This window comes from Nicotiana sylvestris, chromosome 8 (assembly GCF_000393655.2).
Source record: "Nicotiana sylvestris chromosome 8, ASM39365v2, whole genome shotgun sequence".
Lineage (NCBI taxonomy): Eukaryota > Viridiplantae > Streptophyta > Magnoliopsida > Solanales > Solanaceae > Nicotiana > Nicotiana sylvestris.
Window position 1 is genome coordinate 153103353 of NC_091064.1, and position 27109 is coordinate 153130461.

Genomic DNA, 27109 nt, shown 5'->3' on the forward strand with positions numbered 1-27109 from the left:
GTTTCGTCGACATTAATGCACTTTTTAGTGATGAAATCATACTATTAAGTACGATTTTTTTGTACTTTTTATGACAAATAAATCCGTCATAAATATTGCGTATTTAGGGACGAAAAAGAATTTCGTATTTAATACTTCATTATTTGGCGACGAAACACAAAGTTGCCTTTATATGTTATTAGTGACAGTGTTTTAGAGACGAAAGATTGACAAAAAAAATTCGTCATAAAAAATCTTTGGTGACGAAAAGTGAATCATAGGTGACAAAATAATTCATCATTGATAATCAAATTTGTTGTAGTGTCTATTTATAGAAAATGGGTTTCATAGGACCTGATGGTAAACAATCCCCACTTCCAACCGAGAGGTTGTGAGTTCGAGTCTCCCCAAGAGCAAGGTGGGAAGTTCTTGGAGGGAAGGATGCCGGGGTCTATTTGGAAACAGTCTCTCTACCCTAGGGTAGGGGTGAGGTCTGCGTACACACTACCCTCCCCAGACCCCACTAAGTGGGATTATACTGGGTTGTTGTTGTTGGGTTTCGTAGGACCTGAGCGTAGCTACGCATCTAAAGTCCCTTTTGTTTTCCCTCTGTTACTGGTTACGCATGCTAGCATAGCTACGCAACCTAGTTACGTCTGGCTACGTAGCTACACTCCCTAGCTACGTCTGGCTACGTAGCTACGCTCCCTAGCTACGCACAGCTGAAGCTTCTCCTTCTCATCTTTTCTTCTTCCTGGTTTTAGCTACGCATGCCAGCGTAGCTATGCATCCTAGCTACGTTGGCTACAAAAATTCTTTTCCTCCTTTCTTGCTATACCCTCCAAGTCATGCATTTAGCCACTCAACCTAAGGACCCCCAACCCTTATGACCTTATGTTTAAGTATCCCAACGACCCTGCTACCCTCGGATGGGTCCGTACGTACTTTGAGGTCTCGCTAAGTATTCTCTTAAGCTCGAATTAGGCGTAATCTTGTTAGAAAAATTTCTGGCACTTTAGACGCATGACCCAATCGTAGGGGTTAATTAGGTGTTATCATGAGTTGGTCACGTGGTCGTGTCCAACGTCACATTGGAATGTTCATGCCCATGTTTAGATATGCATGAAGTCAAGAATAATCATAGTAATTTATGAGATTTTAACGATATTTTTTGGTGTTCGTGGTTAATCTTTTTTTCTATAATTTCTATTAAATTTAATAGTTAGAACTTGTTAAATATTTGACAGAGGCAAAGATGCCAATTTTTAACAATTTTAAGATAAAAATTGCTCAATAATTTGTCTAAGGGACTGTTTCAAACCTAACCTCAAACTTAAATGACTACTTTTATATTTTCCCTTTCAAACCACCATTAGCAGTTAGACGTGTCGTTCAATGGAAGCAGTTGTATCACATTGCAATTTACAGTTTCCTTTCACTAGTCACGGTTGAAATGTTATTGAAACATTCATGAAGCACTCTGCTCCTTCCCTCCACCTCCTTGCAGCCGCTGCTTTCACCGACGCCGCCACCGCCAACGCCGCCATGTCCTCTGCTCAACCAGTAAGAATTCTCCCCCCGAATGCAAATCTCACATTAACGTCCATTTCTAACCTATTAACAAAACTCTCCTGACCCGTTACAGTTCCGAGGTGGCCGGAGCCGCGGCCGGAGAAACTTTTCCGACCGTCCTTCCGGCGAACAAAGTGAGCAAAACATTGCAACTGGAGACTCTCACTTCCATTCTGTTCGTGAAACCAATAGAAATCTCCGCCCTTCCCCAAATTTTCGACCTTTCCGACCTAGGGAACCAACGCCGAGTTTTCATCCTAATCAACAGACTTATGGACAATTGCCGCCTCCTCAACCGCGTCAGCCTTTTCTTCACAATCAGCAATCTTATAGAGCAATGCCGCCACCAGCCGGACTTTATCAAAATCAGCAGTTCAATAGAGCAGTGCTGCCACCGCCACGAGGACCACAATATTTCCGGAATCAGCAGTTTAATAGACCGAACTTTTATGAGAATCAGCAGTTTAATAGACCGAACTTTTATGAGAATCAGCAGTTCAGTAGACCGAATTTTTATGAGAATCAGCAGTTTAGGCCGCGGCCATCCCCTCCCAAGGCATTGAACTTTCGGAATTGGGAGTATGCTAGAACTGGACCTCCGCCTCATTGCGGTAAATTTGTATATTTCTTCAATGTTACGTTTACTTGAATTCAGGTACATCAACTGTTAAGATGGTTGTGGTAGTTTGATAACCAGTTAAAAGCTAGTCAATTCACGATGAATCCTCGTGCTTGAGATTGAGACCTAGTTGCAGTTGTGTTTTTTTGTTGCATAGATGGAAGGACATACATGAAGTTAAAGAATCCATGGAACTGACTTGATATTATTCGAAAATTGTAGTATGTTTGTATTATGAGTTTGTCATAAGATGTGGTCTACTTGGAAATTCTTTTCTTTGGTTTATTGGGTAACAGTGTGTGGTGAGAAATGTGATGTAGAATAGAAGAGGATACCTCTTTGTGTTCAAGGTTGATTATTCTTTAAAATTAAACAAAATAGGACGTAATTGTTTCATACAACGTGTTGATATGCAAATGGAATGGAGAAGAGTTTCACTTTCGCTAACCAATATGATACTTCCATTTCAGTTAAGGCAAACACATTTAATTGCTAAAATTGAACATAGTCTTGTAGAAGAGCATGGAGACAACCTAAGTTGCTCCGATATGGCAATTTAGGTGCCGCACCCTTGTCGACACGACACTAGGGTGGGTGGTGACTACGACGGACGGAAAAATTCGAGATGAGATACAATTTGATTCCCGAAATTAGAACCAAAACTAGGGTAAATTTGAAGAATATAACATAGCTTATCTAGGAAATCACTCATTTACTTATCTACAACTTGAGAATAAAAAAGAAATCCAAACTTTACAAGCTATACTTAAGTATTCTACAAAACTTCTCATAATTTAGAGATATTTTTATATATATTTTTTGAATTACTCTTAGCCGGATATCCGTATCCGTATTCATACTAGGATTCATATCCCCGAATCTTAGAATTTACATCTCGAAGGATCCGACCTCTAGATACGCACCCGCGTCGACACCCGCGTCGACACCCGCACCTGTGTCCGAGCAACTTAGGAGACAACTAGAGGTAAAAAAGAAAGAGAAGAAGAGGAAGCATGTCCAATTGGTGCATCCAAAAAAAGATGTGCACTTCTTTAAATTACCTAGCTTTGATGTACTATCCTAGATTTGGCATCGAGACTTTGTTAAGGAATAATTGATTAATAAGGAGGTAAACTAAATGCTTCCTGTCGTAGCAGTGTTGTGAAGCGAGGAAAAGCGACAACCCCCATTTCGCTTAAAGCGAGAAGCGAAGCACTCACTTTTTTGAAGTGAAGAGGAATTTAAAAAAAAATTAAAATAAATATTGCATAGACAACACATGTAATTGTAAGCAAATATTCAACACTTCAATGTAAAAACTAAAGAGTAGCATCAATTAAAGCATAAAACGAGCATCCTATTCTTCTACAAGATTGTCAAATTCTTATATTCCACTATCATTATTATATTGCTCGTTATCTTCTTCAACTTCTTCTTCTTCTTCTTTATCAACTAGGGTCAAAGTATATAAAAATTAGAGGAAGGCCAGTAATTCTCAGTTAAAAACTGGGCAGAGAAAGAAGAACCCAAGGATTGGCATCAATTCTGAGAAAGAACCGATGCTAAAAAAAAATCCACCAGCATTTCGCTGCTTTTTGGATGTTTAAACAGTGAAAGAAAAAGAAAAAGAAGAAGAAGAAGGAGGAGGAAAAGCAGAACATACCTCTTGAAGTCTTGAAGTACTTGAAGTTGAAGAAGAAGAAGAACCCTAGTTGATGCTTTCAGATTCTTTCAGAAATCAGAAGTAGATGAAGAAGAAGAAGTCGACTAGACCAGTCGCTGCTGTTGGAAGAACCCTAGTCGCTGCTCTTTTTAATAAAATCGCGTCCAGACCAGTGTTTTTAATCACAAAATCGCGTTTTTAATAAAATAGGGTTGGGACTCTGTTTTAAAACAGAGAAGCAGGCGCTTCTACCGCTTCGCTTCATTTTCCCGCTTCTCGCTTTTTACTGGGAAGCGATCGCTTTTTCTGAGCTGAGTCGCTTCACCCTGCTGAAGCGTTCCCCTTCACGCTTCGCCTCGCTTCTCACTTAAAGCGATGAAGCGGGTGCTTTTTTAAACATTGTGTCGTAGAGATAGGTTAGGTGCATGTCATGCATTCAAACCCGGTCTCAAACAAAAGCTTGATATTTAAGTTGAGAAGGGTAGAGGGGCGTGCCATTCTCTGCCGAGATTTGAATCGTATTTTTTAGTTATAAAAAAGGAAGAAAACAACAGGAGGAATCTGAAAGTAGAGGGTCTTGGTTATCATTTTGGGAAGGAAAAGCACCACTAAAAGTATGCCTTGGCTGTATAGCTCAAGATGATGCTTTCTTGACACGAGAAATTAAGAAAATGTTAATATTTGCAATATATGCTATATGTATTGCGCATATATAGAAGACTCAAAACACTTATTTATACATTGTACAACAGCAAGAGAAGGTTGTAATATGTTTTTAAGCCTTAGGAGATCAAATAAGTCATGCTACACAACTTAAAAGGAAGCTGTGATAAGTAGCCACTTGGTGAAAACAAAAAAAATAGTGTTTTAGAAAATATGGATCACTATACAATGGTGCATTTGCCGAAGTATTTGAAGAGAAAAGAACCAAGACATGCTTGGGAGAAAGGGCTCCTCTCATACAATTTTCCATAGCTAATTGTATAAATCTTTTAGCTTATTCGTGTAGATGTGATGCAGATTAAGGTAGCCATCAAGGACTTTGGTGCATTCTTTCGACTAGCAAGAGTTGAAACACTTAGAGGAGGCGTGGAAAGAAGATCTCAAGGCTTTAAGTATGCTTAAATGGAAGTTTAAAGGAAGAAAGGGTACAAGATCAATTGAAGGTTCCTTTGTAATATGGGTATCTTAGTAATTTGACCATTTAGCTCTTTAAGACTAGCTTAGGTTTTCATTTCTTAGCCTAAATACCAACCCTAGTATAAATACTTTATTCTTTAGGGAATCTAGCTTAGAATTATGAAGATGAAACTCTTTGTGAGTTGTGGATTTTTTCCTTGTCTCTACAATGAACCTCTCTTTGGTTACATCATGAGAACTAGTTCATTTATGAGTTAATTTCTATTTCTCCCTTTGGATTTGGTTTTGTAATTGACGGTAATTAGTTTATTTTAAGTATCTTTTATTGTTCTTGGGTTTTACCTATTGCGTTCCTTACTTAGTTTGATCCTTTATTCTTCTATCCTTGAACTAGTGATTTATAGTTGAATTACAAAGTGGGTTAACTAATTCATAATTGATTTCTTGTAATTCCTTAATTTTTTTTTGATAACCATAATATTCAGGCCGAGGAATTAGAGAATTAGGGTAGGGGTAAGGTCTGCCTACACATTACCCTCCCCAGACCCCGCTTGTGAGATTCCACTGGGTTGTTGTTGTTGTTATAGTACTCGGGCTAGTTTGCGTGCACCTTGACGAGTAACACTAATTCTCTAATTCCTCTATCTTTACTTTATTACTTACTCCCTCTGTTTCATATTAGATGATGTACTTTCCTTTTTAGTCTGTTCCAAAACAAATGATACATTTCTAATTTTGGAAATAATTCAACTTTAAACTCTTCATTTTACTCATTTACCCTTAATGAGAAGCTTTTATAGCCACACAAATGTCATGGCCCCACAAACCTTTTACCCCTTAAGCTTTTAAGACCACAAGTTTCTAAAGTCTTTTCTTTTTTCTTAAATTCCGTGCCGAGTCAAACTACCTCATCTAATATGAAACAGAGGAAGTATTCTCCTTTTTGTTCTAGGTATTCTTGTTGAAGAAGTCATCTTCAATTCCCTAGAATCTACTGGGTCCGATCTACATCAAGGTGGAATATACTAAATGATGAGGAGGATGCTATGAATTTTATCTGTTTCCTTACCTGCTGACGTGTAAAATGGAAGTTGGATTGCTTCCGCTGTAGATAGAGCTTCTGCTTGATGCTATTTTTCCTTGTCACAATAACATACCTAGTGAAATCCCACAAGTGAGGTCTGGAGAGGATAGTGTTTACGCATCTCTTACCCCGCTTTTGTGAAGGTAGAGAGGCTGTTTCCAATAGACCCTCGGCTCAAGTAAAGAATAATCCCAGCATTCATGAAAAAGAGATACTGTAGTGAAGAAGCCATGAAAAAGAAGCAGTAACAATAGCATGAACATAAGACAACCGAAGCAAAAACATGTAGTAATAGAAATGAAAGAATAAGAAAATACGAGAGTAATATTAATACTATTTGTATGGAGAAGGAAAACGCGGGACTACCTGCTAACCTACTACCTTAATCCTCGACCTCCACACCCTTCTATCAAGGGTTATGTCCTCAGTAAGCTGCAAATATACCATGTCTTGCCTAATCACCTCTCCCCAATACTTCTTTGGCTTACCTCTGCCTCTCATTAGACCCACCCTTGCCAACCTCTCACATCTCCTCACTAGGGCTTCTGTGCATCTCCTCTTGACATGTCCGAACCACCTCAACCTCGCTTTACATATCTTGTTCACCAAAGAGGCCATTCCTACCTTATTCCGAATATCTTCATTTCTAATCATATCTCTTCTAGTATGACCACACATACATCTGAGCATCCTTGTCTCCGCTACTTCATCTTCCGGACATGAGAGTTTTTGACTGGCCAACACTCCCCCATTACAACATAGTTGGTTGAACCACTACTCTGTAGAATTTACTTTTAACTCTTGGAGGCACATTCTTATCATACAAGACCCCAGACGCAAGCCTCCACTTCATCTACTCCGCTCCAATGCGATGTGTGACATCATCGTCAATCTCCCCAGTACCTTGGATTATAGACCTAAGATACGTGAAACTTCCTCTCTTGGGGATGGCTTGTGTATCAAGCCTCACTTCCATGTCATCCTGATGAGCTACGTCACTGAACTTGCATTCCAAGTATTCTATTTTTGTCTTGCTCAACCGGAAACTTTTAGACTCTAGGATTTGTCTCCAAACCTCCATCCTATAGTTAACACCACCTTTCGTCTCGTCAATAAGTACTACACGGTTTGCAAATAGCATGCACCATGGCATCTCCCCTTTAATGTTCCTTGTCAATTCATCCATCAGCAAAGCAAATAAAAACGGACTGAGAGCTGATCCCTAGTGTAACCCTATCACCAATGGGAAGCAGTGTTTTGAATAGCGTGAGGCGACAAATAGCGATGAGGGCCCGCTTCACTGAGGCGAGAAGCGAGAAGCGAAGTGCTCGCCTTTTTGATGTGAAGCGATAATTTATTAAAAAAAATAAAATATTAACTTTGCATGTGTGCGTGTATATAATTAATAGCAATAGTATATTACTCCCTCAGTTTCAATTTATGTGAACCTATTTGACTGGGCATGGAGTTTAAGAAAAGAGAGAAGACTTTTGAACTTGTGGTGTAAAATGAGGCACATATATTTTGTGTGGCTATAAATCATTGTATAAAGGTAAATTGTTTCCAAATAGGGAAAGAAGTCATTCATTCTGGCACAGACTAAAAAGGAAATAGATTCACATAAAGTGAAACAGTCAAACGAAGGGAGTAATAAATATATCAATTAAAAACTCAGGTTTGAAGAAGCTATCTGCCTCTGCCCATGAAGGAATTGAAAAACAGAACAAAAAAAAAAAGAAGAAAAAGAAAGGAAGGAGGAAAGAAAGAATGAAAGAAAGAAAAAGCTCTCTGCTGCCCGATCAAAAACAACATAGCAAAAAAGAAAAAGAAGAAGAGAAGAAGAAAAATGAAGAAAGAAGAAAGAAGAAAGAAAGAAATGGCAGAAACTCGAAGAAGAAAGAAGAAAAGAGATGAAGAGAAGCATAGCTGATAAAGAAGCTTGAAGAAGAAAGAAGAATCGCTAATGTGACTAGGTCGACTTGAAGGAGAAAGAAGAAGAAATCACTACAACAACAACAACAACAACAACCCAGTATAATCCCACACGTGAGGTCTGGGGAGGGTAATATGTACGCAGACCTTACCCCTACCCCGAAGGGTAGAGAGGCTGTTTCCAGGAGACCCTCGGCTCAAAAAAACAACAGAAGTCGATATATTAGTACCACAAAAATGCATAATAAAATAACAGCGATACAATAGATATGAAATACAGAATACGAAATACGAAAAAGATGGCTGGTATAGTAAAACTAGCAGGTAAAGCCCTGCATCAATAGACGACCAATGACCTTCTTAGTCTAACTCCTAACTGGCTAGTCTCACTCTATTGTGCTGTAGAAATATTCACAACTCTCCCCTAACCTACAACCTTAATACTCGACCTCTATAATTCCCTGTCAAGGGCCATGTCCTCAGTAATCCTAAGTCGCGCCATGTCCTGTCTGATCACCTCTCCCCAATACTTCTTAGGTCGTCCTCTACCTCTCCGCGTGCCCACTACAGCCAGTCGCTCACACCTCCTCACCGGTGCATCAGTGCTCCTCCTCTGAATGTGCCCGAACCATCTGAGTCTTGCTTCCCGCATCTTGTCCTCTATGGGGGCCACACCCACCTTCTCTCGAATATCTTCATTCCTAATCTTATCCATTCTTGTATGCCCGCACATCCACCTCAACATCCTCATCTCCGCTACTTTCATCTTCTGGATGTGTGAGTTCTTTACCGGCCAACATTCAGTTCCATATAACATGGCAGACCTAACCACTGCTCTATAAAACTTACCTTTTAGTAACGGTGGCACTTTCTTGTCACACAAGACTCCCGACGCTAACCTCCACTTCATCCACCCCACCCCTATATGGTGTGTGAAGCCCTAAATTTTTTCTTTTAATCGCTGGTTTGCTGCCTTTTTCTTATCTTCTTTTTTTAAAAAAGCGACGCTACAGGGCGCCTCTCGCTACACAACGCCTCTCGCTTCGCCTTTTTGAAATCGCCACGCAACAGAGGCAAATAGCGCTGGAGGCTCGCATCGCATCGCCTCATGCTGTTATCGCTGAGGCGAGCGCTATTTACAACCCTGATGGGAAGTGTTACGAGTCTCCTCCCACTGTCCTTACCAGTGTCTTGGCTCCAACATACATGTCCTTAATCGCTCTGGTTTATGTGCCAGGTACACCTTTGGCCTCCAAACATCTCTATGGAACTTTTCTTGGGACTTTGTCGTATACTTTTTCCATGTCAAATAACATCATATATAAGTCCCACTTCCTTTCCATATACTGCTTCACCAATCTCCTTACAACGTGACTTCTGTAGTCGAACATCCCGACATGAATCCGAGCTGGTTCTCGGGAATAGATACAACCCTCCTCACCCTCATCTCCACCACCCTCTCCCAAACTTCATAGTATGGCTTAGCAGCTTGATACCTCTATAGTTATTGTAATTTTAGATATCAACCTTGTTCTTGTACAACGGAATCATTGTGCTCCACCTCCATTCCTCGGGCATTTTTGTTGTTCTAAAAATGACAATTAACAACCCAGTTAGCCACTTCAAACTTACTCGGTCCGCGCTCTTTCAAAATTTAACCGGGATCTCGTCTGGTCCAGTCGCTTTTTCCCTGCTCGTTTGGTTCGGCCGGAACCTATTACTATCCGCAGATGCGAACACACACACTCACAGAGCGAGAGAGGGAGAAGCAGAGAAGGAGGGAGACAAGCAGTGTAGAAGACTGGTCATGTCGTCGGACTCCAACCTGAAAAGGAAAGAAGAAAAGAGGAAAGAGAGAGAAAGGAGAGAGAGAAGAGTAGAAGAAGAGAAAGATACCTTAGATGTGCTTAGTTACCATCGACGGAGAAGAAAAAGAGTGGCAGTGACAGCTATTACCGTTGAGAGAGAGAGTCTACAATATGCAAACGAAGGCAATTTTCAAATACTCGGGGGTCAAATAGTCAAATACTAGTTTTGTTTCACTCCGCAGGCCTTCACTCTTTGATACTTCAACCTTTTGTTTGCAACTTAATAATATTATGCCAAATACTTGAATTGACACAGATAACCCAAGTTACAGATAATTTAGTTGAGGAAAGCAACTATTTGGTGGACAATTTGGAAAGAAAGGAAACTGAGATGCTTTGAAGATACAACCAACTCTCCACAAAAGATTAAGATGAAGTGTATTCTTCTTTTTTGTTTTTGGTGTAAATTGGAATATGTAGAGGATCCTGATTCAATCCTAGATGTTTTGAGTTCCTTGTAAGAAGAACAAGGACTATATTTTTGCTTTTTCATATTGTAATTGCCTATTTTGGCTTCCAACACAAAGTTTGTGCGATGATTTTTTGAATATACTGGACACTTTACCTTCTCAAAAAAAGAAGAAGATAATTTAGTTGGGGATGTGGAAAAAAATAAAAAATAAAAAATAAAAAAGGCCGAGGATGCGAACTTTCCAGCAGTAGTGAGGCCTCAGCAGATATTTGTTTCAGAAGATGCAAATTAAACTTTCAAGAGATAAGTTGTTTTATTGTGCAAGTGCCAATACAAAGAAGATCATACCTTGCTGAGGGAGCTGGTGTGGCACTCTTATTTTGCTGCGACTCAAAAAAAAAAAATTTGAAGTCATCAAATTCTTAGTTACAGAGTACCATAAAACAATATCAATTATGAACAAGGTGTTAGTCTAACCATTTAAGTGTGTATGAGATGAACCCCTGACCTATCAATGCGTTAGCGCTGCGAGAGTTTAGCCTCATGATCAAGTCGAATTTGTAGAGGTTGTGTTTCCTCGATGCTTGCCCTCGTGAGTTCCATTTTATCTTTCACGATGTTGGGGACAACTAACCACCTATTGTGAACAGATAAGTAGGATGGGAACATGGAACATTTAGAAAGCTCCCTTTTGGGTCATGCTTGGAAGTTTGGAATATATTCTTTTAAGCCGTCCTATCCTGGAGTGGGACCTCTAGGTTTCTTCTTAGAAAGGGAAAAAATATTTAAATCATTTTATTTGCTCCCTTTCTTACCACTATATTGGAGCATTCGCTTAATATATATTCACAATAAATCATCCAAGTTAGCTGAAATGTTGTTGGAGTTTAAGATTGTAGCGTGCAAAATATTTGACTTCTTCGGTGCCACTTTGAGATACTTGTTTACTTTCAATTTCTGTCTGTATGTCATAAGTTTTTGTTTACTAAGCTAGGTCTCGATCAAACTGATGAATGTTTTACTATGCTATTATATACTGCAGAGCGATTTACAGTCTTGTCATACAACATACTAGCTGATTACCTTGCAATTGATCATCAGAGAAAACTTTACTATCACATACCACAACATATTTTGGACTGGGAATGGCGTAAAAGAAGTATTCTTTCTGAGCTTGGATGGTGGTCAGCTGATATATTGTGTTTTCAGGTTATGACTCTTGACTCAATTAATATTGTTTTGCCTTCTACACTCTTCGAATTGTGGTTCAATCACAGTGATGTTGTGGAATAGGCACAGATTGATGCGGTATGATGCTGGATGTATGGAAATTTTTCTAAAGTCTAATATACGTATTTGTTCTTCCTTCCAGGTTGGTACCAAAGGTGTAGTACCATCTGTGAATTGGTAACTCTATATTGAGTTTGTTTTAAATGTATGTATTTGGGCTAGCAAATTTTAAAGGCGTGTCTGAAACAAAGAGATTTTGTACACACATATAGTGAGAAATAAGAGTTAGTGCAAGGCATGTTGGTGTGCGTCCTCTCCGGTCAGTGCAAGGCATGTCAGGTTTTGTTAGTTGGAAAGTATCAATGTCTGGGTGGTGCTGGGTTGCTGCGCAACATTCACAAAACTAAGGACGACTCAGGAAGTACTCACAATCACTAAAAAGTTGTGTGACAAAGAGATTTTTCTCGTGGAAGTCATCGGTTAATGCTTAATAAGTAATTCCTCTCTCCGGTACCATGTGATAAAGAAGAGACACTAGAGAGAGAAATGACACGCAGGGGCGGCTCTAAGGTAAGGTCGATAAAGCACTTGCCTTAGGCCCCCAAGTATTAGGGCCGCAAAATTAGAAAACACTATATTAGTATTATATCGAACATATAATTTATCCAATTATTATTAATAATAACATTGCAATTGTTGCATTTTTTAAATTTGATTGTGGTTGTATGATTGAGTGAATAAATAACGATAAATTTTCTCTCATTAAATTAAGTAGTATATTTACCTTCTCATCAATTCGATTTCACTCTCTAATTTCAACGCAGATTCTCTGAGTTAGCTATTTGTTTTTGTCATATATTGATGCATACATCAGAACGCAAGTTCTTTTGTTTCTCGGATTTTTAAATTAAGAAATTCTCGAGGACAGTGGCGCAAGATTCGAACTCGATGGAAAATGAGTCCACCCCTCTACCATTTTCCACTTAAATATCATACTTTTGTCCCAGGAGAGTTCGAAACCGTGATGTGAGCCTAACCTATGCATCACGCGTTTGCGCTCTTACCACTAAACCAAAATCATGTGGGTTTCTTTTTTGTCTCATTATCGTATGAATTTTATGAAAATTTAAGGGCCTTTTAATACTATTTGGCTTTAGGTTACCAAATTCGTTGAGCCGCCCATGAGAACACGTAGAAACTTGTCTTACATTTGAGTCTTACATATTATGTGTGTGTCTATGTATGCATTTTCTTTTCCTTGCAAAGCTTAATATAATCAATCTTTTCCCCGTCTCTTCCATAATCTTTCCAATATGTTCGACCCCTTAACTTCTACGTCTTTGTTTCATTGTTCTGCTTGTATTCACTTCGGGAAGTAACAATCCTTGGTATGGCTTGTGATGTTTCCTCCTTCCAGGAGGTTGACAGATTCCAAGAGTTGGAGGCAGAATTGAAGTTGCGTGGATATAATGGCATCTGGAAGGTTTTTTATGCTTTCGTGCTATTCTTCACTTGATAAGTATTTTTACAATTAATTTGTTAGTGAACTTACTGTTGATTAATATGTTGTGGAGCAAGTGCCAGAGGGAGGGTCCAAACCTATCCTAAGAGCAATATATCTATAATCTCCCAAGTTTCGTACATTATGATATGCAATTATGCATCAGAAATCACCATTTTGTTATGAAGTGCAATGTAAATATGGGAATTTGAACCTTCAAATACGGCATATATATAATTCGTAAATATTCGCTGGAAAGTTCATTAGGCTCTTTAAAAATATTAAGATGCAAAAAATTGTTCTGATGAGAAATTGTTCCTACCGAGTAATACTAGGACCTAGGTATAAAGTTATTAAAGTCAAAATGAGGACCCAATGATAAATTTAGTAAACATCTTGGATGAAAGGTTCCTTTGCCATAGTCTATTCCTTGGTTTGTGTAAATCCACTTGCCACTTGTATCTCTGAATATCCTCACCCGGATGTAATCTCACTATCTATACCCGTTTACATATAGCTCTCAGTCTTCTTTCCGGGAGGTAAATCAACAATCTCCCATGTTTCATTCTTCTTAACTGCACTCATTTCCTCCATCATCGCCCTCTTTCCAGTGAGGGGTACACAAGGCTTCCTTTCTCGTCTTTGATATGTAGTTTTGGTCATTCTCTTTCCCCCTAAATGTTATTGATGTGCTGATTCTATTGTTAACTCAAGCTTCGAATATGTTGAGCATCTATTTTGCTCCGTGTTTGCTCGCTGGTTTGGGAACACCAATTGTTGAATGCTACTTCTTGGTTGGTGGAACCACAAGGTCCTTAATCCTATGGCTTCATATATTAATAAGGTCATGCCTCCGTTAGTTTGCTGAGAGTTGTGGTGGTCCAGGTGCAAAAATAAATATAGTTCCAAACCATCACTCGATAGATCCAAGGCATTAATCATATACTCCTTACCTCTCTTACTACATTCTAAGTTTGGCAAGGTTAGACTATGAGCTGGAAGAGTATCTATCATCTTTGTGATGCTTCAATACTTGTATATCTGTCTAGCCGCTCTTTCTGAGAGATGGGTGAAAAACATCCCCTTGGAAAGCCTAACGACCCGATGGTCAGCGTAACAATAATGACATTTGTCAATATGCTACCACCTGATTATTAAGATCACGATATATTACAAATGCATGAATATTTTTGATAATGGTAACATGTATATTAATAAATAAAACAGCACTAGGGCAGTGCCAAACCATATTTACAAGGAACAAAAACCAGCTATGTCAACCTAAGATTACCTAAGATTACAGTGCACCTATCAGGTCTATCAAAGATTCTGGCTCCTCTACACAACTTTCTTTACACCAGAAATGAAACAAAAGTAAACACTTTATCTTGATTTTCTGTAAAAAATTGCTTCTGTCTTCAGAAGTTCTTAAATTTCTCTCCTTCCAAACTGTCCACCATATGCACGCAGGAACCAATCGCCACCATTTCTTCTGTCTCACTATACCCCCATTGTAATTCCAACACTGCAGCAATTCACAAGTGTTAGCTGGCATGCTCCATTTAAGGCCCACAATATTAAGAAAGAGCTGCCACAGTTGGTCAGTAAAAGGACAATGAAGAAACAAATGGCTATTAGTTTCTGTAGCTGTACCACATAATAGGCATCTAGAGCATAGCTAAAAACCTCTTCTTCTCAAGTTCTCTTGGGTTAGACAAGCCTTTCTTGCAACTAACCATGAAAAGCATACCACCTTGAAAGGTGCCTTTACTTTCCAAATATACCTCCAGGGCCATTGTTCTAACTGTTGGTTTGAAGCAGCAATTAGAGTATATGCGGATTTGACTGTAAAATTCCCACTTCTGCAAAGGTTCCAACAGAGTTTATCTTCAGTTTCTCCAAGACCTCGGAATTGTTCCAAGATATTAAAGAAATCCACAACCTTCTGTAATTCCCAATCATTCAAGGCCCTTCTAAAAGTAACATTCCATCCTTGCTGACCCCAGGCAGTGTCTAAAGTGGATGTAGGCGATGTTGCAATGCTGAAAAAATCAGGAAAAAGTTCTTTGAGAGGACCATGTCCTAACCAGTTATCACTCCAGAAAAGTGTTTTCCTTCCATTACCCACCGTTATGGTTGTATTATCAGCCAGAGTATTCCAGTGAAGTCTGATTGACATCCATACCCCAACCCCATGTGGACTATTAACAATGTTAGAGCACCATAGTCCATTTTGTCCATACTTGTCACAGATGAATTATAAATGCATGAATATTATCCTCTAAATTCTTCAAAGCAAGGAGGGGTGTATAATTTCATCTGTTAATTCGCTAAATTGGAACCATTAGGTCATTTCTTTGATCAATTCTAAAACCTCGGATTTAAAGAGGACTGCTCTCGCATTTTTCTTTCCATCCGTACACGTTAAAAACTCTCCTTTCCCCAGTTGTCATGCGGAATCTCAAATTCCTGAGCTCCATAGTAAGACACATGTTCGGAAAGTTGACATGTCGAGAAATGTGGAATCGTCGGATCATTTTTTCTTTGATAAGGTAAAGTATAAATCTAGAAGGATCTTTAACACTTGTAGCCCTTTTGAGAAAGGGGTACGCAAACCAGAAAACACATAGAGTGATACATAGGGCTCAATTTGTCTTGTGGAGGGGATCGAATTTTAAGAAAGCACGTGCATCCGTAATATGAGGTTTGCATAGTCATCTATTTGAAAGAGAGTAAAATGCCCAAAGATAACGTGTAGAGGAGATTGCTTACCAACAGTAAGAGTCATTGTCTTCTTAATCAGATAAGCATCCAACATTAAATTGGCTTTGTTACCCTCATTTCTTCGGCTCCTCCATTGATAGCAGGAAGCCTCCTTACCCATAAACCCTAGGACTCATTTATTTTCACCTAAAGCCCAACTTTATTATGTAAAATCCTTCATCTCTACCTCCTAATAAGTAATCTAGACTTTGTCTTGCAAGAATCAAAATGAGTTCAGGAATAGGCAACCATTTAAATTTTCCATATCTGATACTTGCATGTATACTTTTACCCACAACTAGCACTGAGAACCTTATTACTCTTGAACTACAAGAACAAATGCATAGTTTGTTTAGTGTATAATAATACTTTCATATGCAATGTGGAATATGTTTGATGTAGAGGCGCACCGGAGATCCAGCTGATGGTTGTGCAATATTTTGGAATGCGTCAAGGTCAGGAAATTTTATTCTTTTGCAGCCTCAAATCCGAAGGATAGTTTAAATAGGTGATGCTGTTATTAGACTTAATTATGAATGAGGAAACAATTTTTTTAAATTCTTTTTGTGTCTGTTTTATGTAAACATTGGTATCGTAGAATCCAATCTCATATCATGTCATTGCCAATTCCATAGTATCTTTGTCACCACACGTCTGTGTCTGGATTCTCTACTCCAGTTGAGTTGGAAATTTGCTTGATATGCTCCAAAGTCATTTAAGCATGTTGGTAGTAGTATTGTTTAGACTGTTTGGTAAATATTAGCCGAGTGCATGTTTAGAGATTCAGTATTCCAGGATATTAAGTGTTACTTTCACAGCACTATTCATTGATTTGCTTTATCATCTTAATATTTAGCCTTTATGGTTTTTTGGCAATACAGTACTTGCTGTGGAATCTTGATTACTAGTTCATGATATTACCTAATTGGAAATACGTTGGAATGTTTTATGTTAGATTCAAGTTGGTGCATGAAGAATTTATTGAATTTAAAAAGTTCGGGCTTCGGGATAATGTAGCCCAGATATGTGTATTTGAGGTACATAAATTCTTTCAAGTATATTCTTCATTGCTTTAATGTAAGTCTTCAAATTCAAAACTTGCTTGTGCTTGTTTTAGAAGTTCCTTTTATTGTGTTTATCTCCTGCTTACAGTCTCTGGGTCAGCAGAATAAGAGTGTCACACCAGCTCTCTCAGCAAGGTATGATCTCCTTTGTATTGGCACTTGCACCGTAAAATAACCTATCTCTTGAAAGGTTAATTTGTACCTTTTGAAACAAATATCAGGCCTCATTACTGCTCGAAAGTTTCGCATCATCGGCCTTTTTCTTTTTTATTATTTATATTTATTTTTTTCCACATCCCCAACTAAATTATCTGTAACTTGGGTTATCTGTGTCAATTCAAGTATTTGGCATAATATTATTAAGCTGCAAACAAAAGGTTGAAGTAAGAAAGAGTGAAGGCCTGGGGAATGAAACAAAACTAGTGTTTGACTGTTTGACCCCCGAGTATTTGAACTTTGGTTGCGTATTGTAGACTCTCACAACCTTAACAGCTGTCATTTCCACTCTTCTTCTTCTCCGTCAATGGTAACTGAGTACAGATAAGGTCTCTTCTCTTCTTCTCTTCCTCTCTTCTTCTATTCTCTTCTCTCTTTCTCTCATTCTTTCTCTCTCTTTCCTCTTTCCTTTTCTGGTCGGAGTCCGGCAACATGACTAGTCTTCTACGCTACTTGTCTCCTTCTCTCCTTTCCCCCTCTCTCTTTCTCCCTTTCTCGCTCTGCGCGTGTGTGTTCACGTCTGCGGACAGTTTCAGGTTCGGGGCAGAACCAGACAAGCAGGGAAGAGCGATCGAACCAGACGAGATCCCCATAGAATTTTAGAAGAGTACAAAAATGCCTGAGGAATGAAGGTGGAGTACAAAGATTCCGTTGTATAAGAACAAGTACAACGAATCAGTTGTACAAGAACAAGGGTGATATCCGAAATTGCTACAACTATAAGCTATCGAGCTACTAAGCCACACTATGAAAGTTTGGGAGAGGGTGGTGGAGATGAGGTGAGAATGGGGTGTGTCTATTCCTGAGAATCAGTTCGGATTCAAGTCGGGGCATTCGACTATAGAAGACATTCACATTGTAAGGAGATTGGTGGAGCATTATAGGGTGAGGAAGAAAAACTTACATATGGTGTTTATCGACTTTGAAAAAGCATACAACAAAGTCCCAAGGGAGGTTCTCTAGAGATGTTTGGAGGCTAGAGGTGTGCATGTCGCATACACTAGGGGACATGTATGTTGGAGCCAAGACACGGGTAAAGACAGTAAGAGGAGACTCGAGACACTTCCTAGTGGTGATGGAGTTACATCAGGGATCAGCTCTTAACCTGTTTTTATTTGCTTTGGTGATGGATTAATTGATGTGTCACATTTAAGGGGAGGTGCTATGGTGCATGCTATTTTCAAATGATGTAGTACTTATTGACGAGATGCGATGCGGTGTTAACCATATGCTAGAGGTTTGGAGATAAACCCTAGAGTTTAAAGTTTTCCGGTTGAGCAGGACTAAAACAAAATACTTGGAGTGCAAGTTCAGTGACATACCTCATGAGGATGACGTGGAAGTGAGGTTTGATACACAAGTCATCTCCAAGAAAGGAAGTTTAAGTATCTTAGGTTTATAAACCAAGGTAATTGGGAGATTGACGATGATGTCACACATCGTATTGGGTAGGGTGGGTGAAGTGGAGGCTTGTATCCGGGGTCTTTTTTGATAAGAATGTGCCTCCAAGAGTTAAAGGTAAGTTATACAGAGTGGTGGTTCGACCGACTATGTTGTATGGGGTGGAGTGTTGGGCAGTCAAGAACTCTCATGTCCAGAAAATGAAAGTGGCGGATGAGGATGCTGAGATTGATGTGTGGGTATACTAGGAGGGATATGATTATAAATGAAGATATTCGGGATAAGGTGGGTGTGACTTCTGTTGTGGACAAAATGCGGGAAGCGAGGTTGAGGTAGTTCGAACATGTCAAGAGGAGATGCACAGATGCCCCAATGAGGGGGTGTGAGCGGTTGGCAATGGTGCTACTAAGGAGAGGCAGAGGTAGGCGAAAAAAGTATTGGTGAGAAATGATTAGACAGAATATGGTACATCTGCAGCTTAATGAGGACATGACCCTTGATAAGAGGGTGTGGAGGTCGAGGATTAAGGTAGTAGGTTAGTAGGTAGTCGCACACATTTCTTCTCCATCTAGTAGTATTAGTATTACTTCCGTAATTTCTTATTCTTTTATTTCAATTACTACCTGTTGTTTTTTCTTCGGTTATCTTGTTTTCATGCTATTGTTGCTGCTTCTTTTTCCATGGCTTTCCCACTAATGTATCTCTTTTTCATGAATGCTGGGATTATGCTTTACTTGAGCCGAGGATCTATCTACATACTATCCTCCTAGACCCCACTTGTGGGTTTTCACTGAGTATGTTGTAGTATCCGAACAAGACGAGAAAGGGATAAATGAGTTTTAGGATTGCCTATCCCAGTCCTCTTTCTTTGCAGCAGCATTCAAGAAGCGTCTCTCTCTTTCTCTCTCTCACACACACAGAGTTTTCATATGAAATGCTCCTTTACATAATTCCACTTTGTGTAAGGAAAGATAAGTGCCTAACCATAGTCTCTGAGTGTAAAGATGGCTATGCAGGAAGTCTGAATCTCAGTCATGGGTTTTTATGGGTCGCACATATTTTAGTGTTTGTTCTAAAATATTGTTGTATCATTGACAACTGTGCTATTCCAATATTTTTTGCACTGGTAATTGCTAGATAAGCTGGTTTAGATATTCTCATATTCGTTTTTCAAGTCCCTGTTCAATCAGATTTATCCACATAGATTGGCCAATGATAGCAGTTGATTTTGTGTTGGATACTCATTGTTGCTCATGTTTTTACAAATGTGGATGCTGTTTGGAACATTTTTTCTTGAGTTCGTAGCATGAGCTTGTTCAAGTTTCTTTTCCTTATTCTTTACCTGCTGAGTTAGTGTATTTTACACTTGCAGACCTGGTCACTCCAATAAGGTTGTAATTTGTAATACTCATGTGCTTTTCAATCCTAGAAGGGGAGAGATTAAGCTTGGACAGGTACTTATTGTCAATAGATACTGTCTTTTCACGCATCATTGTGTGCATGAATTTATCTGTAAGTCAGTTATCATGTACTTTTGTATCCTATGCTTGGCATTTATCTAGTCATATGTTGCTCCGCTTCACACGATAGAGACCTGCTAGATTGTAGTCTGTCATGTCTGCATATCTGCTTCTTGTCATGGCTTGTTAGTTTTGTTCTAAAATTGTATTATTTAAAGAGAAGTTAGTATTCATCATATTTCTGTGGTTAAGTGAATACAAGCTCTATGTTTATCGGAAGTATTTAATAGAATAAATGGACATGAATTTAGAAAATGAAAGTCCAAGGGTGCTGTTCTTTCTTTGCTCCTTATGTTGTAACTCGTTATTCTCTTTTATTATCTACATCCGTAATTTATAGCGTCCTATCCGTAATTTATAGCGTCCTATCATTACAATTGGCGTGCTGTTCCCTACATATTGGTATGGCAAGGGTAAACATGAAGATCATCTGAAGTGTATTTTGAATTATGATGTCTCTAAATAGCTTTCTATTAACTTTTCTTCCTCATCATTTTTAATACAAGGACATGAGGGCATCCCTGTTTGGCTTTGTTGTTTTTGTTTTTGTTTTTTCCCTTTTCTTTCAGAAAATATAGTTTTCTAAATCTGAATGTTGGAAAAGTTAATATTTCATGAAGAAACAAAACATTAAACAGCTCCAATCTCGGGAAACCAGTTAATCCTACTATGAGATAAACCTACTGCCTTACATTAGAAAGGCAAGGAAGTAGCTATATCCCCCAAACTTGATGGGAAAATATAATCTAGAAGGATTTCACTATTCTGATATGAGGACCTATTTTCCTCAGATGGTTTTTATCTTTGGAAGAAGCAGATGTTTATCAAGAAGCATCAGCACTGCACCTAAACTGTTTACTTGATCCCTTCCTTACTTAAAAAGCTTCAGGAAGGAGTTATTTTTGTAAATATCTCCAAATTCTGCTAAAAAAACAACAGCAACCTCAAAAGTATATGTATCCAAACACAGCATTTAAAGAGTTGCTATAGGAATGGGTCCCTCTTTCTGCTAAATGTATGGTGATACTCATACATTGCTATCCACTTCTAAGATAGCATACTTGGCAACTGCCTTGCTTGTCTATTCCTCATAAAGTTGGTTTGTATCTCCTTTAAGATAGAATACTTGGCAGAACTGTCTTGCTTGTCTATTCCTCATAAAGTAGGTTTGGTTTCATTTCATTATTAATGTACCTGTTTTAAGTTTAGCATTTTTAGCCGCAACGAAGAGTCCACTTGATTGGATTCAGTATTTCGTTTAGTGTAAGTAAATTTTGCTGCAACCAGGTTAGGGTGCTTCTGGATAAGGCTGATGGTGTTTCAAAACTTTGGGACAATGCTCCTGTTGTGATCTGTGGAGATTTTAACAGTACACCAAAGGTGGGTTCATTGATTCCCATTGAAACACTTATGACATGTTTCTCATTAATGCATATTTTCTCCTCTTACTTTCTGTGGTTCGTACTGAATTTTATGTTGTAGTTTAATAATTCTTCTTGTCTTTTTCCTCTTGACAGAATCCTGCTTTAATTCCTTATTCTTTTTTCCCTTTACCAGAGTCCATTGTACAACTATATTGTCGAGGAAAGGGTAAGCTTCATACAATGTTTTGTTTCTTGCTGCTGTTCCCGACCCCCTTTTTCTTCTGTGCCTTCTCTGGGGGAAATGATGATTCTTTGCTTCGGGATGCATTTGGGGTACTTTGTTCCTGCAGCTAGACTTATCAGAAGTGCCTCGAGATAAAGTGTCAGGACAGGAGTCTGCTACAATTAATACAGTGAAACGTAGCAGCCTCAATCCTAGTGCTAGGTATGGACTTCTTACCTCAATTAAATAATTATCTGGTGATTTCATGGAGACTTGACCTTTGCCTCATATTTCCTTGTACCAGCTTATGTATAATCTTATAAGATTTCTACTTCAATTTCACGATGAACTAGATCCCATTTCCAAGCTAGTTTTTTTTTTTTTTTGGGGGGGGGGGGGGGGGGGGGGGATATATGAAGCCTATATGTCATTCTGCTCTATTTGGGTCCATTTCATTCCAATACATCTATGTAATATATCTTTGAAGGTAAATTTGAACTTTTAAAAACTAGAGGTTCTTTAAAATTCACTCTCATCCCTACACTGACATAGTTTCTAATCAAACTAGACTGCAGTTGATGTAAGTGTAACGACAAACAACAACAAGGCGTTAATCCTAATAGGTGGTATTGCTAATATGGATCCTTTGTTTTCATAGTCTTAGCTAAGTCCGTCTTGATTAGAGTGTTTGTAGGTCTTTTAGGACAACTTAGCTCCATGTGATTTTAAGCGTACCTCTTCGCCATTTAGCACCTTAAAGATCATTGTACTTGCACATATCGACCAGTCTATTTGGAGATTTATGTAGAACATGCTAAACTATCTCAAGTGACCTTCTTTCGTTTTACCCTCTACGTCTTTTACTTGCATTCTGTCTGATCCGATAATCTCTAATCTTGTCTATTAATAAGAAATAACTTACCAAATATGGTGCACATTGTTTCTGAGTATAATTTTGGTAAAGATAATAAAAATGCAAGGTCATTAGGGGTTGTCCACCTATCCTTTCTTTGAATTTGTTAGTCACATATTCATGCTGAGCTTGACACACTAGTCTTTTAAAAAATGACGGGGGATTTCTAATTTTCATATTAAGGGTCTCATTTCTATTCAGTGAATCTGAAAGACTGAAATCATATTTACTTTACACCCTTTATCGCTTTCAGGATTCAGTCTTGATGTTTCTAAAACTGGAATTCTTTTTTTATACCACAGACACCAGGATGCAGTTGACTCTGCTCAAAGCTCTGCACTGGCTGCTGAGAGAGAAGTAAAAGACAGTAAGATGACATTAGATGAACAAAAGCTCGATTCTCCAGAAAAACATTCAGCAAGTGGATCTTCTGTATGTATCTTGTCTCAGCCTCAGAGTTCTGTGGTATATGAGTCCGGCAGTTCTTGTATGGTTAACCCATGCTCCGAGGGTACGAATGAGTTACCTAGAGAAACTCATGGTAATGTTTCTGTTGGTGTCTTTAGAGAAGATCCAAGTAGTTCTCGTGGTGAAGGTTCATTGTTTCCAGTTGAAGGTACGAGTCATGAAGTAAGTTTACTAGAATCTTGTCAAGAAGATGAATATGATAAAGACACTCAGGGTGGATGCAACGATGCCAACCCTAATGCGAAATCTTGCTCTTCTCACAAAATTTTTGAAGCAGAAGTGTGTTCCGGAACGGCATATAGACAGAAAGATGGACAGTCCAAAGTAGATGATTTTGGTTCTGAAAATGTTATGAGTGTTCACGGACCTACAATAGCCCATTGTTCAGATATGTCATCGTTGGGGCTATTTTCTGATTCTTCAAATGTACATGAAGTTTCTCCTCTGGAAACCTCTGAAAGTGTATCATCAATTGGTAAAGAGAGTTGCACTAAAACATCACATGAACATAAAACCTCACACGCAGAGACATGTTTTGATGTTTTGTTGGGCGAAAAGATGGACAGCTTGTCACTTAATGAGGTCTCTGGAGGCACAAAAGAAGATGAACTTTTAGGCCACGATCGTGAAACATTTTTGTCTCAGTTAAATGGTGAAGATGATTCCTTTCCAGCTCACTCTAACCAATTTCAAAAAACTGCTCTTGAGGAATTGAATGATTCCTTCGAGAAGTGTTACGGTTCCTTAGAGTTGCGTCCACTAGGAGACGAGATAGCAGATGATGTTCCTGATTTGGATTCTGAGGTTGTTGACATGGAGAAATCTACTTATGATCCATCAGCTTGGACTCCAATGGATTTAGAAACTGCTACAGGCAATGCGGATTGCACAATAATGGAACATAATCTGAAGTTGGCAAGTTCATATAGGGAAGTAGAGGTAGCTCTTATTAGACTAAGCTTGTATTGTCAATGTGCTATTCCATATCTTATGGTAAATGTGTATGATATATTCTTCTATTGGCTGGTAATCTGGCTTAATACTTGCTCATTTTTTTATAACTGCAACTCACATCTTCGTAGTTTCAGGATTTTTCTGGAACAAGAGATTCAACAGGAGAACCTGAGGTGACCAGCTATCACAGGCTTTTCATGGGTACAGTTGATTATATATGGTAAGTATCTTTAAATATTCCCCTAGCTTCTGCTGCCTTTTGTTTAATTCCATCATTGAGGAACAAAGATAAGATCCCAGATTGATTTGTAGCATTGCCATAGTTGTTCATGACAAATTTGAAATGCTCCTGATATTAGGATTCATTTAGAATATGACCTCGATGTGTTGTTTTATATATGTTAGATGCATATGCATCTCTGTGGTTGATGCTTTTGGTATTCCATCAGTTAGAACTCAAGAATAACATGGCAAACTAATTGTTCAAATTACACTCAGGCGTTCTGAAGGTCTTCAAACTGTGAGGGTGCTTGCTCCCATTCCGAAAAACGCCATGCAATTTGTGAGAGGTTTCCCTACTAAGGTATGTTGGTAAAAGAAAGTACAAATAGTTTCTTCATAGAACAACAGTTCAGATTCATCCTTGCTGCACAGAACTTTGTTTTGGTTATGCATGGTGGATAGCAGTATGATCTCCTTTCATATAGTGGTCTTCAAAATTTTTTAGTGCTATGAATACCAATTTGGATTTTAATTTGCAACAGGGTTGAAATACAACAAATCGTCCTGAAATACTAAATCGCACCTGCTGCCTTATGAACAGCCTCGAAGCTACTTTTTTGACACATTTATTACAGATTTAATCCTTGAAAATAAATAATTTCGCATCAGCATCAACTTACTGTCATACTTAAGAGAAGCTCAGTTACGGTTTCCAGGTCAAGCTGGACCTGGATGCCCTTTGTCAAATAAAGCCGTCTGAATGAAGTTTCATGAGACTGTTGAGGCAACTAGTGTGAAACTACGAGAATAGAGAGATGTATTGATGGTTTGATGGTATGAGTACTTAACACTTATTTATAGGTGTCAAACACATACAAGATTTGTCCAATGTGGCAATGTCTAACTTAAAAAGATATCACTCTAAGGGGTCGTTTGGTATGAGGTATAAGAAGGTATAAGGGTGGTATAAAAAGTAATTTATGTATTCCCGCATAGGTTTGCTAGTATTAGCAATGGAGAAGTTTATTTCAGAAACCAAATGTTGTATTTGTTGGAATTCACTTTAGTAATGCAGAGTTTTAAGTCGGAAACCAAATGTTATTAGTTACTCCTATATCGGATTTATTTTCCTTATACGACAAACCAAACAAGCTTTAAACATTCTAATGACAAGGACAGAGTCTGTAGAAGCACCATTTGAGTTATGCACATAAACCTTTGAAGAAATTCACATTAATTGGCTGGTAGTTGTCCTTTTGAAAGACAAGTTGGGATTTCTAAAGGCTGACTGTGATCACTTAAAGCATGAGAAGAAAGATTAAAAGCTTTATTCACCTCCTTGAAGTATTATAGATAGGACTTCTATTTCTCGTTTCTAATTTGTCGAGTAGCGCATAGTAATATAAGAACTGAAATTATTGCATGATAAGTATTTTCTGAACACACTAAATTTTGCAAAAGCTGTCAGTTTTCAATCTTCTAACAATCGCTGTTTTTTTTTCTTTTTCTTTCTCCGGTTCGTGTTTGAAAAGCGTACGATCTATCAAAAGGCAATCAACAATGCAATTGAAAAACATGCATAATCTATGTACCAAACATTTCTGTGTTAAAGTGCCAACCGTGTTTACAGTGATAGCTATGGGATTTTGTATGTGATATAGAGTGGGAATGAAAACACATGATCTTATTAAAGCTGTTTATGCGGCTCTTGTTGGCAAGCATGTGCACAGGGCTTATGACTCAAAGGTTTGATGAGAAAAAGTAATATTGGAATCAGTTAAGTTGGCTATGAACCATCCACTTTCATGGTAGACATGGATCTTTTAAGGATATGGATTCCCAGTAGTTTCAGTTAGCATGGTTGAGATCTGCAAATGCCTTGTCCTCTTTTATTGGGCTGGATATGCATCCACACATTACATTAATAGATAGACGTGAAGTGGACAAAGTTTATTACTCTATACAAGGCAGTCGAATTTGCTCATTCTGTTTTGGCTCTTACATTTTTCTATATGCAGTTTTATTTAACGACTTGTCTTTTAGCCATGTACTAAACAATTTCTTTTTTCTTTTTCTGCTTTCCTATTATCCAGAAGTGGGGAAGTGATCATATTGCTTTGGTTTCGGAATTGGCTTTCACAAATGATGCATCGGTTCAAGATACTAGCGTCCAAAATCAATAAAATCCTGTGCACTCTAAAGGACTGTACGAGTTTTCAGGTGAATAGAGGTTGAAGCTTTCTCATGCAGTCCTTGGAAGAGCATGCTCTCTAATTTTCCACATAAATGTTTTAATACTGTCTCTTTAATTTGGAGTTTTATCCTTCAATTGGAGGAATTTCTACCATTTATAACCTGATGATCCAACTCTTTTGTTGCTTCATCTCTTGCAGTGCGTAAAACTTTTTGTTCTTCCAGCGAATGAGGGGTGAAATTCATCATCGAAGGGTCTTCAAACATAGAGACGAAGAAAAGACAAAGGGGGTTTAAGGGTGCTAGGGCGTTCAAAATGCTAGTGCCTCAATAAGGTATCGACAGATGAGTTCATGGGGACCAGCAGAGTATTTTATCTTGAATTTTGAAGGATTTTTGTTCATTAGCTTGTTTATTTTTCTTTTGTTTTATTCTGTGCCCCGGAAAAGAAAAAAGTACTATTGTCATTATTCAGTTAATTAACTGTAAAGGTAGTCAGAGTTGACTTTTAGAAAGCTTTTTGTTCTTCGAAAGACAGGATTTTCCTCTTATCTGAGCTATCCTTTTTCCTTCAGAGTAAACACGTATTGTCGTAATAAGATCCTTGGTAAATTTAGAGGTTATTAAGTATTATAGTATGATACTTCAGGTGATTTTAGAGCATGTTTATGTGTATATGTGCATGCATGTATATATACTATATAGTACAAAATACAATTTGTTAGTGTACCCATTTTCTTTCCACCTAGTGCCCTCGCACCTTACTAAGATTTGTTCTGGAATGGGTCGTCAAAACGTATTCCAACGA

General features: G+C 38.4%; 1 protein-coding gene across 2 annotated transcripts; it reads left to right on the top strand.

Moving 5' to 3' along the window:
- The first annotated feature begins 1347 nt into the window (after window positions 1-1347).
- LOC104212130 (carbon catabolite repressor protein 4 homolog 6) lies at window positions 1348-26852 on the top strand. 2 transcript variants are annotated; one of them, XM_009761321.2, is made up of 16 exons: window positions 1348-1542; window positions 1625-2162; window positions 11312-11478; window positions 12917-12982; window positions 16166-16218; window positions 16719-16800; window positions 16916-16962; window positions 19817-19898; window positions 21252-21344; window positions 21522-21554; window positions 21679-21773; window positions 22767-23871; window positions 24015-24106; window positions 24385-24469; window positions 26202-26328; window positions 26502-26852. In XM_009761321.2, the coding sequence occupies exons 1-15, from the start codon at window positions 1450-1452 to the stop codon at window positions 26289-26291; spliced, it is 2721 nt and encodes a 906-aa protein (XP_009759623.1). In that variant the 5' UTR covers window positions 1348-1449; the 3' UTR covers window positions 26292-26328; window positions 26502-26852. The 2 variants fall into 2 exon arrangements, with proteins under 2 accessions (XP_009759623.1, XP_009759625.1); XM_009761323.2 differs by having other exon boundaries at window positions 24021-24106.
- Window positions 26853-27109: the final 257 nt, after the last annotated feature.